At 38.6% G+C, this 16,774-nt stretch overlaps 1 protein-coding gene across 1 annotated transcript in view; it reads left to right on the top strand.

Annotated features, from left to right (window-relative positions):
* Window positions 1-16,774, top strand: part of TMEM163 (transmembrane protein 163) — a 100,752-nt gene that overhangs the window by 75,315 nt on the left and 8,663 nt on the right. Inside the window, exon 6 of the mRNA XM_026852516.1 lies at window positions 4,362-4,458. Within this exon, the coding sequence (XP_026708317.1) occupies window positions 4,362-4,458 (97 nt within the window). The remainder of the gene's footprint in view (window positions 1-4,361; window positions 4,459-16,774) is intronic.

Genomic DNA, 16,774 nt, shown 5'->3' with positions numbered 1-16,774 from the left:
GGATTTTTTTCTCATTAGGAAATTAATTTTTGTGATAAAAAGAGGGATAAAAAATGGAAACTTACTAGTAGCAGCTTGAAAATTGATAGTTTGTGGAGATGGAACCATCTGAATCTCAGTGCTTCTCAAAGCTACTTGCTTAAAAGCCGTTAACTTATGTAAGGTAACAAATTTTTGATTAAGGGAAAGACTGTCAGGTGCTTACAGTGATAGATTTCCTCTTCTGGTTTCCTTATGAGTTCTGAGAATTTGTCATCAAAATGAAGAATTTTGTCTATTAGAGCTCTGTACAGAGAATGTGTTATGGAGAAGATGAGGTGGCAGCTGTATGTCATGTAATACAGTGTATGTATAGTGACTGTATGTCATGTAATACACTGATCTTATTTTGATGGGTGTGAGTGCAAATAAGGATGGGTGTAATGCAAAACGGGTATTTATAGGGTTGTATACATGTAAATGGCTTGTATGTGGGCTATAGTACTGCCTTCAGAAGGATGTCTTTTGGAATTTGTCAGTTTGTAGCACACCCAGAACAAAGCTTTAAATTGAAGACGTGAGTTTAGTTTTTAGAATTTAGACATAATCACGTTTCTGAATTCCACTAGAAGTGAGCTAGCAGTAACTGATGCTCGAATGCTGTATAAAGTCTTTGGCAGTTTTCAAAGTCTAAATAATTTCATTCTCAATGCCTGAGGCTGCAGTAGAACTGATTTAATGGTATGTTCCATCTGTGACAAAGTTATACTGAAAAGTTGACAAAATTGATTATTTGATTTTTTAATACAATGAATTATACTTTATATTATCTTATGGATTTTCAAATAGAAATACTCTATCAAAAGCACATCAAGAAGTATCTCTGGCATATTATAATCTGCTACTAAGACCTACAGCAAACTAGAGAAGACTTGGTGGTTTCAAAATCATAATACTATGTTCTCTTTACCAATAATGATACAGTTTTAATTACTCTTACATTCCAAGTGCCATTGGTCTAAGAAAAAAAACTTTGGAGGTTTGAGCTATAGTTGACCTAGAAGTTGATTACTTCTTGAATACCAGAGAGGGGCCCTCACCTTGTCCTTTCTGAATTAGTCTATAATTCTTTAAACTATACTGCATTCTGAAAGATCCCAGAAAACTTATTGATTCTGAAAATCAAATCATGCTTTTTCATTATGTGTCAAAATGTTTTGACTAAATTGTCTCTGTTAGTCTTTCTTTTTAGAAACAATATATTACATGGAACTGAGGGAATTTTCAGAATCATGCATTCTTCATTAGATCTTTTCTGTTGCCTGTCAAAAATGTAGTGATCAATTATTTTGTGTTATAGATCAATTATATCTCTAATGATGTAGTAAATATGTAGTGGGAAGCTCTTATACTAACTCACATAGAAATGGCTTTAAAATAAGTATATGATCTCCAGTGGTTGCTGGAGGTGCAAGTAAGCAGTACTGGTGTTCATCATGAGTGTTACTGGACATAGAGTACCCTTGTGTCTTAGCAAGAAGATACCAATATTCTGGAATATGAGGGCATTAGGTGGACCACTAGTTTACTCCAGAGTGTCTGAATTGCTGACAGTGATCACTGGGGACCTGGAGATTGAGGAGCATCTATTAAACTATGGTGATTCAAGCCAGGAGTATCTGTAAAATCTTCACCAGGTTATCAGTCAAACCTCACTTCTGTATAACTCATCTCATTAATTTTTATGGGTACTTCTGAGTTGACGTGAACCTGTTTAGAAATAGCAGTTGGCTCATCTAATTTAATTGAATGTTATTAATGAAATTGCATTTGCCAACAACCTTGGCACTAATGCCCTTCATGTGCAGTTGGAAACACTATTTAGTTGCAAAGCAGTTGAGTAATTGTTAGCAGATGGAAGTTAGCAGGCTTGTATTAAAGTTTTTCACTGTCTAATGGCTTGAAAATAAAGCAAGCTTACAATAACCAATTACAATTTGTTATGTACTACAGTTAAAATTTCAGCTCAATTTTTGGAGGTTTCTTATTTTATGTGTTTGTAGTCAAATTTTGCATGATTTGCAGTCTACATAGAAATTATTTTTCTAGCAAATGAAATTGAAAGAAGACACTATGCAGTATTTTGTTCTAGTGGTTTTGCAGATAAATTGATACACTCAAGAAGACAAGAAACATGTATTTTTGCACTTAAAGTACCGTGCCATTACTCATTAATTTTGCATGGCTGTGGATTCCAAAAGGCAGCATATAAAGGAGAAGCTAGGCTTGCTAAATATGATGACTGAATGCTGATTCAAACCTCAGACTGCATTTCTGTCTGCTATTAATACCCTTGTCACTGTTATTAACATCTTCCTTTTTTCTTTCTATTTTTAGCTCTTTCTGGCTAAGTAGGTGTATGGGAATTCTTTTGAAACAGTAAAACTTATTTGGGGAATAAGAGAAGCAGCTCAAGGTTGCTGAAGTCTTTACTTATCTGCTGGCGTAGGCAAAGTGCAAAATATTTGCTGTTAGGCTTGAGTGGTTGGAGAATTTACAGAAAGAAGCCCAAACTTTCCAACATACGTGAGAACTGCATCCAGCCAGTGGTCAGGGCAAGTTCTGGTTCCCTGGACACAGTAGACTTGTGCAAGGCTCCTGTCAGGTCCTTAGGGAATGTTTGCCTGTCTTCCTCAGATGTGTGCAGGGAATAGGCGGTATGCTGAGGGAAAGTGGTGATGCTTCCTGGTCTTCTTCCCATACTCTTGGTGTGCAACAATACGTATCAGCACAAGGAAGTTTAATCTATTGTTCCCAACTCACATATTTGTGGCTATGTTGGCTGAAGCCTGCTGGGAATGACAGAAAAGCTTTTCTTTCAGTGTTGCTTTCAGATGAAATGTCAGCATATTGTTGCATGAAGCATATGTATCTTATGTCAACCTGTCACTGGCTCAGCAAATGGCCTTAGGCAAGTCAGCCAACTTTTGTGGACCAGTTTTGTGTTCAAGTTACCTGATGTCTGCATTTGTTACAGGTAAATGAGAAAACTTTTAGTATATGTTTCTGTACCTCATCCAAAAAAAGAAAATAATTACAATAGAATCTATTTTGAAGGATTGTGCAGTATAAGCTTCTTAGGTTATGGCAGTGCTAAATAGTACAGAAGTTATACATAAAGGTGGTACTGAAAAGTTTTGAATTTAGCAAAAGTAGGTTAAGAGACTCTGAACAGATCTCTCTGTGATGATCCATTCAGGGTGAAACTGAAAATCTCTGAAAATAATCTATTGAAGAATGGGGATCTGCTTGCAAATGTGCAATAGAAAATGGAAAGCCCCCTAATTTTCAGTTTTACTCATTTTTTTTGGCAGATGAACTTTCCTCCCATCTGTATTACTATTTAATGATCCCCTCTCACTGCAGGATTACAGAGAATCCATCCTGTGAGTTTCTTTCTCTATCACAGATGATGGACCAGATTTTTGGTTTTGTGTTTGAGTCTAGGGGAAGGACTAGTGTAATCAGACTGTCACAAGCCTTTTCTGCCTACTTTTTACAACAGGTTAAGTTTAGCAAGAATGAAGACTGTGTTGCAATTTACTACAGAGGAGTTAAACATCTCTCTTAAATTGGTGTGGCAGAGTTTTATCTACCTGAGATGAGTACGTCATCAAGCATGTTGCTAGGGAAGATGCTGCATGTTGTCTGTGCACCTCTGTAGAAGGGCAGCCCCTTTACTGAGGACTTGTCTGTAGGATTATGTGGATTGTCCACAGTGTGATTTTAGTGCCTGTGTCCTATACAAAACTTAATTATTCTCAATTATTCTCTGTTACTTTATCTTCTCTTCATTAACCCATTTATTTGCTTTTTTATAAGACTGGGTGGACAATTCTGCAGAGCAGGAATAGAGAGTCTAATTCTGCACAGCACCTAATCTGATCAGACTGACATTCATCTAGGTATTCAGACACCTTGGACAGCCTAGGAAGTGATGCACATAACCTGCAGATTATGATGTGAGATTATGACATATAATGTGAGATCCTGGCAAAACAAACAAGCAAAGAGAAATAGACCTCTGGAGTACTCTATGATAAATCATCAGGAGTAGGAGACACATGTCTATCTGTCTCACTCTGAAACATCATCTGGTCTTCCCTGTCTTCTCACATCTAATACACTATTTAAGAAATGGAGAGGAATTGGACATTTCTTTTCATTCTCTTCTTTAATTTGTCTCTATCTTCAGCCCCTTAAGATGTTGTTTTATTAATATTCTGTTGTGTGTTATCCTTCAGCAGTGGGAGAGTTGACAACTCCAAATATGTTCTTAACATTGACTTTTTTTTTTTTTTTTTATTTTCTCTTCCCCCCAGAGCTTGTGTTATCTTGGGTGTCATATTCCTCCTGTCATCTATATGTATTGTGATCAAAGCCATCCACGATCTTGCGAAGAAGGTGCTTCCAGAAGTGGTAAGGTGATTCATGTTCTTTAAAATGTTCTCTTTATTCCCTACACTGCCTGTGAGAATGAGAAAGACCAGTGTCTCCTTTCAACAAGCCCTGTTGCACTCGGTGAAGCTGTAGTAGGTGCATTTTCTGCCTGGCTGCATGTACTGGTCCTAGTCTTCAAGCAGTATTTTGTCCTTATGTGATGGAGTCTAATCTTTATGAGCTTTTATAGGCTTGATCCCATCTCTTCTGCATGGTTACCTTTATGGGCCAAATCTTTCTCAGCATAATCACTTAAAGCTTTTATACAGGACTGCAGGATTTCACTTACAGAGAGAGGGTCTCTCTGGGCGTAATGAAAGTAGTAGAATTTTATCAGGAGAATGTTTCCACAGTTTAATACTCCAATGGCTTCAGTATTTATTTTTAATGTGGAAGAAATGTATTTTTTGGATTGTATTTTTTTGTTTTCCAGCTCTTGCCTCCAATTCCAGAGCCATGTACGAGTAGCAGGAATGAAACAGGTGAGGGGAGCATGCTGGGTGAAAGAGCTGGCTTTTTGACTGGCTCACCATGGAGCGTCACAAAGGGCTTTTTTCCCGCTCTCTGCTTTCTTTTGGTTATGAAAGCCAGCCCCTACCTGGCCTATAGAGCAGCTCTCCCCAGCGGCCTTTCTCTCAGCTCTGCTCTGTCCTGTCCTGCTTGCTTCTTTTCAGTACTGGTTATTAACTTCCCTGAGCTCTACTCATCCAAACCAGCTACTCACTGGGAGAGCCATTTGGTAATGGTTCCACTCCCAGAAGATTCTTCCTAATGTGCTCAAACAAAATGAGGCTTCAGTTCAGTTATTGTATATAGAACCTGACTTGGACCTTTTGCATTTGGCCTTCATAAAGTTTGGTCTATTTGTAAATGTGTGCAGACTTTTGCATCAGGGCTTCACCCTGTCAAGAAGCATTCTCAACGCATTGCTAGAGAGAAACCTAAACTCCTCCCTTTCAACCAGGAGATGGAGGCAGAGCTGGAAAAAAAAGCCAAAATGAAATCAGCATGTTACCCACTGTTAGCAGTGCAGATGACCTAGTTGGTCCGGTGCTCTTGTAGAAACTTCCAAGAAGCTGGGCAACTACAGAAACTTTTCAGTAGTTTAGCAAAATTTGGGCAAAGATGACTAGTGTAGCAAAAACATGTGAACTAATGCATTACTGAATTGCAGCCAGGTGTGTTGTTTGACCTCAGCTGATTCATGTTCTCTTTGCATTTTGCTTTTTCTCTTTTCCAGTCTTCATAATTTACTGCCTCTTTGGCTCTGCCAGAATAACAAGACGTGTAGTTGTTTACCAGCCTGGTTCTGTCAAAATGATCTAGGTAAACTTAAAGACTTTTAATAGTCAGTTCTTATACTCAACCAAAACATTGTGACAGAACCAGGTTAGGTAGTGAACATAGATGCCATTGTGCCAGTACGGCTGAAGGAGATCCTGATCAGGGTGAAGGGAGACCCTGCAGTGATGGCCAGCTAAAGGACAGCCTCTTAACTAAATACCCAAACAGTGCATCTGGCTACAGTCTGACTCCATAGTTAGTGAGAAAATACATAGTCTTGACTCTGTGAAGTGGAAGTAAAGTAAGAAGGGAGGCTGCAAGAATAATTAAAACACCCATCTGGTGAATTTGTGGTAGTGTAGGTCAGGTTAATTTGGATGTCTCAGTCTACTTCATTGTGGGCAAATGCCCTAATAATTCCAGCAGTAGGGAAAAAAGTTTAAAAGTTGTGTCATCTTATCTCACTCTTCCATCATTACAGGTACTGTCTACAGGTGAGGACTTTGTCTCTTCATGGGGATTAATGTCTCCTATTTGCAGCATCAAAGTTATTTACAACTTATAGACATGTTGTACTTCCTAATGTTTAATTTTTGAAATGCATTTACAGCAGGAAAGAAATATGAAATCAGAGTGACAGAAAGATATCCCCAAGAGAAGATCCCATTGCATTTCATGTATCCTGTAAGAATAATTTGTGCAGATCCATTTTGTCACAGACTGCCTTGGATTCAGACTGTGGTGTGCTAACACTGCATCAAGTAGGTAAAAGTTAGGGTGGATACTGCTTATATTTGACATGGTATCAGGATAAATAAATAATTTTGTTCCTGTGACATCAGGCTGACTATTCTCACTCATTTAGGCACTCAAATAATATCAACAGTTTGAAAGATGTATCCGGCAGGACATGGACTGACTGGCTGACTAGTGGCAGGGTAGAAGCCTCATGTACACATGTAAAGGATTTTCATACCTTGCAATTCTGCCTGGAAAGTAGGTTAGAACAAGGGATGAAAAACGATGGTGCTTCTGTTCTGTGTCTCTTAAATGACATGGCAAGGATTCTCATTTCAAAGTCTTTCTTTCAGTACATCTCACTGGGAAACTGATTCAGTAAGGGTTGTGTGACAGGTGAAATATCTCTGTGTAGACTAAGAATAACACTAAAAAATGGGGAGACAGAGAGAACAGCATCAGTGCTGCAGGCTGGTGAGGTATTATACCTAGGAGTTGCTACGTTAAAAATAGTTGGGGTAAAGGATGTTATTTAATAGAGGCCTTTTCAGTTGCTCCAGCTGTGTCTGAATCTGATGCTGATTTTCTGTTTGCGTAATGCTCCCTTAGCTGTTTTGTGTCTCAGCGGAAATAGTCCTTCTTCCCAGTTGTTTGGGTCTTTGCTGATCGAGTATGTTCTCAGCTATTCTGCAGCTGCCCAGGCGATATCATTAACATCTTTGCAGAGTGGAAATCTGCTCAAATTTAATCAGTAAGGCCAAGAAACTTCTGCCTCTACTCTTTTATCTAGGGTGCTGTCTCCTACTTCTTGGACGGACCACCAATGAACTAAGTGTTAATGATACTACTTTATGGAATATCTTGCCATGTAATTTAGCTATAATGTGTGGACATATATGGAAAAATAATACAACAGTATTTTCTGCTAATGGCTTTTTGCAGAGAAGTAACCAGTTCTGCATTAAAAAAGTGACCTGAAATATTTTCTGATGGTGATTTCTGTATTACTGGGATTTCATATTACGTTGGTACTCTGATGCCAGGGAGGTATCCTTATGGTGTGAGCAAGAACAGAACATTAAGACCAAGGAAAGATAGTGTAACTCCACTGGTGTCCCAAACTGGTATAAAACTAGGGTGAAGAGCTGTGCACTAGATTGAGGATATATGCGTCAACATAAGTTTCACATGTGAGTCATAGTTGCATGATTTTTTTTGTACAGTTTACGTCTTTATTAGTCTTTCTTGAAGCAAAGGTCATTGAAGATGTGGGTACTTTTCAAAGTGTCTTGTGAAATTTTAGATGTGTGACTTCAATTTTAGGGGAGAGAATGTGTCTAAAACCCAACTAGAAAATGTTACTGTCTTCACATGCTGAACACAAAGCTACTATTGTCTATTCTAAGACAGAAATGATTTAGAATGCATTGCTCTAAGGTTCGTGGGGGATCAAGATTAATGTAATGTTAGTGCAGAGCAGCATGACTGGCTGCATCGTTCTCAGAAATATACAGTCTCTATTTACAGCTTAATTTGTGGGAAACTTTGACAGTGTTGAAAATTGCGAGCGGTTATAATTTCTCTGAATTAATTTTAATTTATATAAGTTTTGGAGAAAATAGTACGATATGGACAAGTTAAGAAATGAAACAGAACAAGCAATTCTGTATCTGCTTGCTAATTGTAAGGTGGTATAATTAAAATCCTAAAAGCATAGTCAGTCACTTCTGAATAATTCTGGACCAATTATACAAAGTTCATTGTATTTCTTGTTGCATATAAGATATATCCATTATATGCAACAAGAAATACAATGAACTTTGTATAATTCTTAATATGTATGTAGCAAGAAAGGGGGGTTCTTGGAAAGAATTAACGAGATCTTTAATGTAGAGATTTTGTTGTTCTTGAAGTAGATCTCAGAGTTGCTTTCATGAAAATACTACCAATAAGAAAGGATATAAAATTCACATGACTAAGAATTAATTTGAAATGCTTTTTCAAATGTTTTGAATGTAGATTTTCCTTTACTTATGTGGACATTTAGAAACAGGAGGTTTCAGTATTGTCATAATTTCATATGATGATTTCAGCCACAGGTCTGATGATCCTCACCAGGATTTGGAGAACCAAAAGGAGAATGACAGGTTTACACATTAATGGCACTTCCAGCTCCACTGGCCCATCCTGTAAAGGGCTTAAATGTCCACGATTTCTTGTTAGACTACAGAGAGATGCTGCTTAATTTACAGAACAGGAGCTCAGGTTTAGCTCAGTCAGGCACTTTTCAGTCACCTACTTGAATTCTCTTTTATTCCATGCCGAATGTAATTTTGCTGAAACACTGTGACTGACATCACTCCTGATCTGCACTGGCATAGAAGAGAGGACAGTCAGAGCTCCTGAGTTCCTGCATTTCTTATTAGTGCTTCTGCCTTTCTTTTCTGCTTTTTGTTTGGTTTACCTCTTTCTATGTGTTAAGTAAAAATAAATAATAGGTAGTGTATGTCACTACACATGCTTTCAGCACAGGGAATATTTTTTTGTAATTCTTTTGAATGCTTCGAAACCTTGGGAAATGGAAGGGTATTTCTCCTTTTGGTTCCCTTGCTTGATATGCCAAGGATTGTAGTTAACTTCGAAATAGCCTATAAGGCAGGATATGGATGACTAGGTAGATTAATTGGTTTAAAATATGGCTAAGTTTAATGATAAGTGATGTCTGGAATTCTGACTCCTCGTAGCGTGTGTGTTTTCTATATGCAACAGCAACTGTAGCTGTACTGGGTTATGACCTTTGGTTATCACTGACTTTCTTGATACCTTTCTTTTTAGTTTTATCTCCATTTTTAGATGAGGAAGCCTGAAAATCCAACAGGATTCAAGGCATAGGGGTCACCAGGTATATGTTCATTTTTGCAAATTACTATTGAGCGCTGAATTGATATTTTTACAGAACTTTCAACTGTAGATTCCATCTCCTGCAGTTAACAGTAAGTTCAGAAATTGTCATTTTTAGATAAACTTAGGGTTTTCCCTGTGCACAGTACTTCATATTAATTATAATATAAAAAGAAGCCTGCCCTGAAAAATGACATTCTGTGTCAGGAGAGTTGGCCAGTGAACTAATTATACACTTACTATATAATTCTGTATTTGTATTAACTATAGACTTCTTACTATCATGGGGAAAAGTTTCTTTTCAAGTAATTAAGATACGTATTAATCCTCAGGGTTCAAAATACCCTTGTGCTAGCATTTTCAGTCTTCCTGATGTAGAGCAGTATTTTGCAACAGCTGATCCATAGAACTGTATTGCTTACTGTGTTTTTAAATGAATTAACTCATGAAGTCATGAATTACAGGGTTGATGATAAGGTAGATGGCGGAGAAATACTGCAACTGAAGGGAGCTGTTTGTCCAAAAAGTCTGGAAACTGCCCATACTGAATATATGCAGTGAGAAGCGTAATGGATTTTTTCCTCCCACATCTCTTTTAAGCTTTGGATATTACATTTTCTGATGCTCACTGAAAGTATATGGGTCTCTTGATTTTTAGGACCAAGGAGTAAATGATGAGAATAAAGCTTTCATGTCCCTTCCAGAGAGGATCTGTCTGTCATGTAAATTTAACTTGAGTTTGCAGAGATGCTTAATTTTCCTTTGGAGGCAAATTTGTGTGGGGGTGTGTATGTAGACGCAGCTTCTGCATGCATCAACACATACGTGCAAATCACTTTATCAGGCTGTGACCTCCATTCTCATTTGCCTGAAAATATTTTTAATTAAGGCTTGCTTATTTTGTAAATTTAGAGATGTGATGACATTTTCCACTTCTCCTGGAACATGTTGGTTTTGAAGGAGATCTTACTGTTTCTCTCTTACTTTTATCATATATCTAGGATGCTGTAAAAAGCAGGTGTACATGTGCTGTAGAGCCCTTACAGTGCCCCCAGCCCTTCCCAGAATTTTTAAGTGGCACTGTCTTTGATTTTCTATGCATGTGCTGTACAGTCGATTTGTCCAAACGCTATGCATCTGTTTGCAATGAGGAGTAGCTGTGAACATTTTATTGTACACCTGGAAAACTTGAAAAAAATATGGAAAGATCACAAAATCTAAAGAAAACGATTTTTTTTACAGGGAAGAGAGATGTGCCATTAATGTGTGGGAACGTTACTGCTACAAATCCCACTTCTTTCTGATTTCTTCTATTTTTTTATATAGCTGTGAATTTCTTTGTGAATCTTTATTCTTTGAGGGTTTGCTTCAGCGTGACATGCTGCAGTTGTTATTTCAGTTTCATATTCTTGACCCCTAAGGAAATATTTTTCATTGATCAGATCTTTCTCCTTTTTCTTTTTTTTCCCCTCTCCCCTTGCTTCTCATTTCTTTGTTCCTAATGCACTTGCTGGAAGTGTTAGAAGAAGTAGGCAGCTGCTCTTCTTTCTCGGGTGTCTGGAATTAAGACTTCTGATAATTTTAGCTGTTGTTCAATACACCTGACTTAGAAATCTAATCAGTATTAGACATTTGGAATAGAAAACCTTAATTCCATTTACCTTTCCACTTAATTTTAAATGAATATTTCTTAAATCATGTAATTTGAGGGTTTTTTTCTACAATGTTGAGTGTTGAACCTAAAATAGAATCAGTTCTTGGCGGCTCAGAAGTGATTTACTATATTTTCCCCCGAGCTATCAGATGCAGAATATTTCCCCTATTGTTACTTGCAGCATTTGTTCTCCAACCTATGTTAGCCATAATAAGATAATTCCCACTAGGAAAAGGAATTACCATTCCTTTATTGAAGTTTCAGAGCACTATATCCACAGCCAGTGCTGACCCTGAGGATTTGGTTACATTTCATTACAAATTAGGAGGAATAGTGATATTGTATATTGTTGATGACATCATTTTTGGATTTCTGTGTAAATTTTAGTGATTTTTTAAAAAATGTTTTGTTAATATATTGGGAAAGGAGTTTAAAACTCAAATTAAGCATAGGTTTCAAGCATTGTTTTGTGTTTGCATTTGCTGGTGTTAATACTTGTCATGTCCCTGATAAAAATCCTTTTTCATTTGCCCTTTTACCTTCTTTGTGTCGATTACTATATATTCTTGGCTATAAATACAATTTTAGTGTAAATGGTGTATTTTATTTTTTCTATTGCCACAAAGAATTTGCAAAACTTTGCTTGTTTATTAAAGAAGGCTAAAAAAGCCCCAACCCAGCCACACTGAGAATGACTGTTTTAATTTCACCTGGGGTTGTAAATCAATATCCATTTACTATTCAGTTACTGCTTGCATTTCCCTAGGTAATAGTATAACACATGTAATGTCAATGCAGTTTGGCATTTGTCCTCATTAGTATGGCAAAGGACACTTTTTTGCAAGAGTAAGCAAGCATCATGCCATATTTCTGACATTTTCTGCAGAACAAAGAAGGAAAAATATAATCAGTTTGTTTACAGAAGGTACGCAGCATATCTGATGTGGCGCCTCCAATGCTTTTATAAGTGAAATCACTTGAAATATTAGGCCGTGTGTAATTCTAGCATATATTATTGATTACAGTTGAAATGGGAAGCTAGGGGTCGCACAGTGTAGCTTTATGAGTTCTAATTTATTTACTAATTTAATCATTTATAACAAATACATCATAAATATATTTAACAATGTCAATAGTTGAATGATAGGTCAATAGCAACAGAACAAATAATACATGTGTCTATATATACATAATATATGTCCTCATACATACTTACCTATACATTTCTAATCTCTCATATATATATATAAAATTTATTTCTTACCATTTCAAATCAGGGTACCATATAAATTAATTATACGTTAGAATCCTGTTTTATAATTGTTCCCTATTATGGATGGTTTGGTGTTTGGCCTTAAACAATTAATTTAACCCTAAAATACATGTGCTTCTTACAGGTTGGTGGGAATGTTGTGGATACTTGAACAAGATAGTAAGGCAGGGTTAGGAAAAACATGTCAACTACACTTTAGTCTTTGCTCAAGTGATTGGTGGAAAGTCTTGTTTTCAGAATTTACCACACAGTGATAAGATGAAAGCTGGCAACTGCTAGCCACTTGGTAGGTTATGTGAAGTGTCTTGCTGGTCTCAATCCCCTGCTAACTGGAGAAATGGCAGTCATACCAGAGAGACACTTCCAAGGGTGGACAAATAGCATTTTAAATTATGTTTTATAGCTGTTTGATGCTAAAAAAATGTGGATGAAAATGGGAAGCACTAGTAATCTTAGAGTTTCAAGCAGACTCTTTGCAGGAGTCCTGAGGTCACCTAAGATAGTTCTCTGGAGTTCACAGTCCCTTGGTTCCCAGCCCTGGTGCCCCCATCATGGCATTCAGCACACCCTGTCTTTGTTATCTGTTTCTTGAAGAATTGTTCTGCACTGTGGAATTGCTTTGTCACAGTGCTTCAGCACCAAATACACAAGTTTAAACATTCCCAATATTTTTTTTTTGGGAGGGACTAATAATAGGTCTTTATATCTCCATGTGAAGAGACTGTCTCCTACTTGAGTCAGACACTGGGCTGTCAGTTTGTTTTCTGACAGTGAAGAGCAATTAAAACTCCTGTCCCTTTTGAAGTTAGCTGGTGAGAGAGACCCTCTGGCTTCCCAGAAGCTCCCTCTAGACGGATTACATAAACTATTTATTACTTTGGAGAAAGCGTGATAGAGATTTGGACTTTTTTTTTTTTTTTTAAATAGTGTTTGTATTAGAAACATCTCCATTCCTACCTATATAAAGAGAATTCTTAAGGAGGAGAGGGAGGGGGAAACCAGTCCTTTATGATTAAGTAACGTGCTACACAGAGTGGCTTTTAGTGATCCAGGCCCAGATGATGCAAGAGCTGCTGAGGGACCTGGAGGAGTGGGAGGCAGTGGGAAGTGTGTGGAGGTGGGGATGGGGATCAGGGTCGTAGCAGGCCCTGATGGGTGCTGGGGAGGACAGTGACCATTCACCTGGACTGAAGAAGAGTCATTGTCAGGACCTGTGAGGCAGATGGTGAGTTGCTGAGGTGGGCAAAATTAATATTTAACAACACAAACTCAGCTCAGTTTGGGCTAGCCACGACATCACTTCTGTCAGCAACCTCTGTAGCGTTCCAGAAACACATCCCTACCTCCTCAGGTGAGATGAGCAAGGCTCAGCTGAGAAGAGGTGCAATACCATGAGACACTGGTTTCACTGGGAAGGGGAAAAGTGGCATGGAGAAGGTGGTATCAGTAATTCCCAGCTCCTGCAGGAGTGGGGAAGTGGTTCAGCCTTTGGCCAGTTCCCAGAGGAAGCTAAAAAGAGGGCAGAAGAGTGGAAAGAAACCTGCAGCTGCTGTAGGGCGGGAGAAGCTTGTTTTGAGGTCATGCTGGCATGAGCTATCAAGGAGGGCTGGAGAGGAGGATCGTATGTTGATTTTAGTCATAATATTGTATGTGTTGTGACCACTGGGGAGGAACACTGAACATGCCTTCTTCCTCCCATACTGATGAATCAACGCTGTGCACTTCAGGGGAAGTGAGAACATGTTTACATCCCAGAAGTGGAAGTGACAGGACTGTAAAGGAGAGGGGGTGGAGGGGAGTTGGTGTAAGTAATATATGAAATCAGGGCAAAGTTTTAGGGTCAGAATTAGTGAGATGCATTCTAGGAAAAGATTAGGATCGCAAATCAGCCAACATCTCCACCTAATAAGCCAAGCTCTGAAGCATCCCCTGTGGCTTTTTTTTTTTTTTTAGCTCTACAGTTGATTCAGAAAGAGATCAAAGTCACATCATCATCAACAACAAATTTTCCTTAAGACATAAGTTTACTACTGCTTTTGGTGAAATCCTTGAAAGTGGGGACAGAACTCGTCACATTTTGAAGACCCATCTTTTCAGCTGTGCTGGTGGGGACGGTGCATTTGGATAAAATGTAGGAAAGCTTCCTGCTGACCTCTATTATTCCTTTTCTAGGGCCAAACAAAGAGCATCCTAGGAAAGCTTTCTTTTGGGAAACTGTCACAGCATAAAATCTTGCATAAAATAAATTTTAAATAGGAACATAATACCTATTAGAGTGCTGTGTAATGAGGTGGCAGTCCAGGATGGGCACCTTGCTTTATGTACAGTGCTGTTTTATACATGAAGCCATCTAATAAGATATATGCATCCTTTAATTATGGTCTCATGTACAGTGTAATAGTAATGAGGGAATATGATGAAAAGAAATGGAAACGGAAAGAGCTTTTATTTACCATGCTGAGAAGCCTTTATCATATGGAAATGATCAGGATTTAAATTTTTATCATCTGTCACAATTTGCTGCTTGCTTAATTAAAATAACACCAGGGATGTGTACAGTGAGTCTGGTTAGATGTGCTTCGTGCTCTTAATGACTGTCAGATGGGAAGGCAAGAGGTACCGAGAGGGCAGGGCTGCGGGAAGATCCGGAGGGAGATGGTGCCAGATGGCCAGGCTTATTTTATTAATTTAGATCTCCATTATGGCTTCTCTTTTCTTCATTTCTCCAAAGGATGAGTTAGTTTAATGGGAATCATTTCACAGCCACAGTATGACGTGTTTAACTCTTCGGAGCCCGTAGCACTGCAGCAAAGTGTGTGTCCATGGTGTGTCCGTCGGCCAGCTGCCCCCGCAGCCCCAGCTCCAGCCCAGGTGCTTGGCCCACAGCAGCCCTCCCTCAGGGAATTTGTTGAACCCCTCTTAGCAGGCGCTTCTTTCCACCATGTCCTGACCTGTAGTGTACCAGTGCAGCCAGCTGCTCTCCTCAGCTGGTCCCAGCTGCTGATCCTTGTAGTGAAGTAGTGCCAAGGCAGTGTTTTGGGCTGTTTCTCTCCTGTTGTGGCTTTGGCACGTATGTGGGCTTGATCTCTTAACTCCTGTAAAACCTTCTCGTTAGTGGCAGGTAGCCTCACTCTTCTTCTTCAAACTCTTGGGTGCCTGGACACCCAGAAAGCGTAGCAAAGTACTGAGGAAAGGCAGTTTAATAGTTGGGTTTTTTTGTTGTTTTCCTCTTCGGTTTTGTATTCATGCACCGTGCGCTGAGTTGCTGCGGTATCTGCCGCCTCCCTGTGGCTGTTGCGAAAAGCTGCACACAACTGGAGAGTGATTTGGGATATGATTTAGTTTTAGGGGTTTAGAGCTGAAAAAGGGAATATCATCTTCTGAAAAGCTGTTTGGCACAGTCTAAAGCACGAAACTACCGAGACGTTTACATTAAGAGCAGGGTTTTTTAATTTCTTCCCTTTCTGTGTTCAGTGTGATAACAAAGGAGCTTTGATTTGTCAGGTCTGCGTCATCAGGGGTTATTAGATTAGTGTTACCAACAAAATGAGCTTGTCTTCTGTTATTCAATAAAAAAAGCACTAAACTTATAAGGATTTTTCTAGTTCCTAAATTCTCTATAAGTCTGTTCATTAATTCACTTTGAGTTGATTCAGAAACCTGTATCACATGTAAGTCGTTCTTGTATTCTAGTAAAGCAGCTAGACTAATTTTGATCGTAGCTGTACAGCTGAAAGAAATGGCAAGGTGCATTTCCACATACCATGAGTTTAGTGACACATCCAGGAAAAAAACCTGAATTCACCCCAAAAATCTATGGTACATGCCATGACAAGAAGAAAACCGACCAGCTCAAAATAATGTGCCACGCAGAGGATAAAACCTTGCACAAGGAATAAAGCATGGCATTTTCAAGATTCTGAATTAATAATTGGGCTTTTGAACCTCTACATCAATAATTTTCAAAATATTTTGGATTGATATTCATAGTTTTTTTCCAGACTATGTGAATTTGTAATTGTTTGCAGGTCCATCCCCAAGAATTTCATAGGTGCAGGAAAACTGCATTTTGTCAGCCCAAGGCTGACAGTAACATAACTTTTGATAGCAAGGTAATTTATGCTGTCACCTCCCCGTAGTCTACACCATTCAGTCCTGTGTTAATGGCAAAGCTTGTGTTTTGCTGAGGATGAAGACGAAGACAGGAGTTAGGGATGCCTGGGAGCCATCAGCACATTTTTGCAGGGTCTGTGGGGTGATGATGAAAGAAGAGAACTCGTGTAGTCATTGAACATTGGTAAGTGAGATGCAAGAGAAACACTGTGGAACTGCTGATTATTCTACTGAGCACTCACCTGACACATGTTGCTTGTGAAAAGCCAGGGCCTGTGCACAGCTGCGAGCACGTCAGGTTGGTGCATCCTTTTGCATTGCTCTTTTCATCC

The sequence above is a fragment of the Athene cunicularia genome (assembly GCF_003259725.1).
Source record: "Athene cunicularia isolate RWA chromosome 7 unlocalized genomic scaffold, athCun1 chr7_part1, whole genome shotgun sequence".
NCBI classification, from domain to species: domain Eukaryota; kingdom Metazoa; phylum Chordata; class Aves; order Strigiformes; family Strigidae; genus Athene; species Athene cunicularia.
This window is presented reverse-complemented; position numbering and strand designations above follow the sequence as displayed.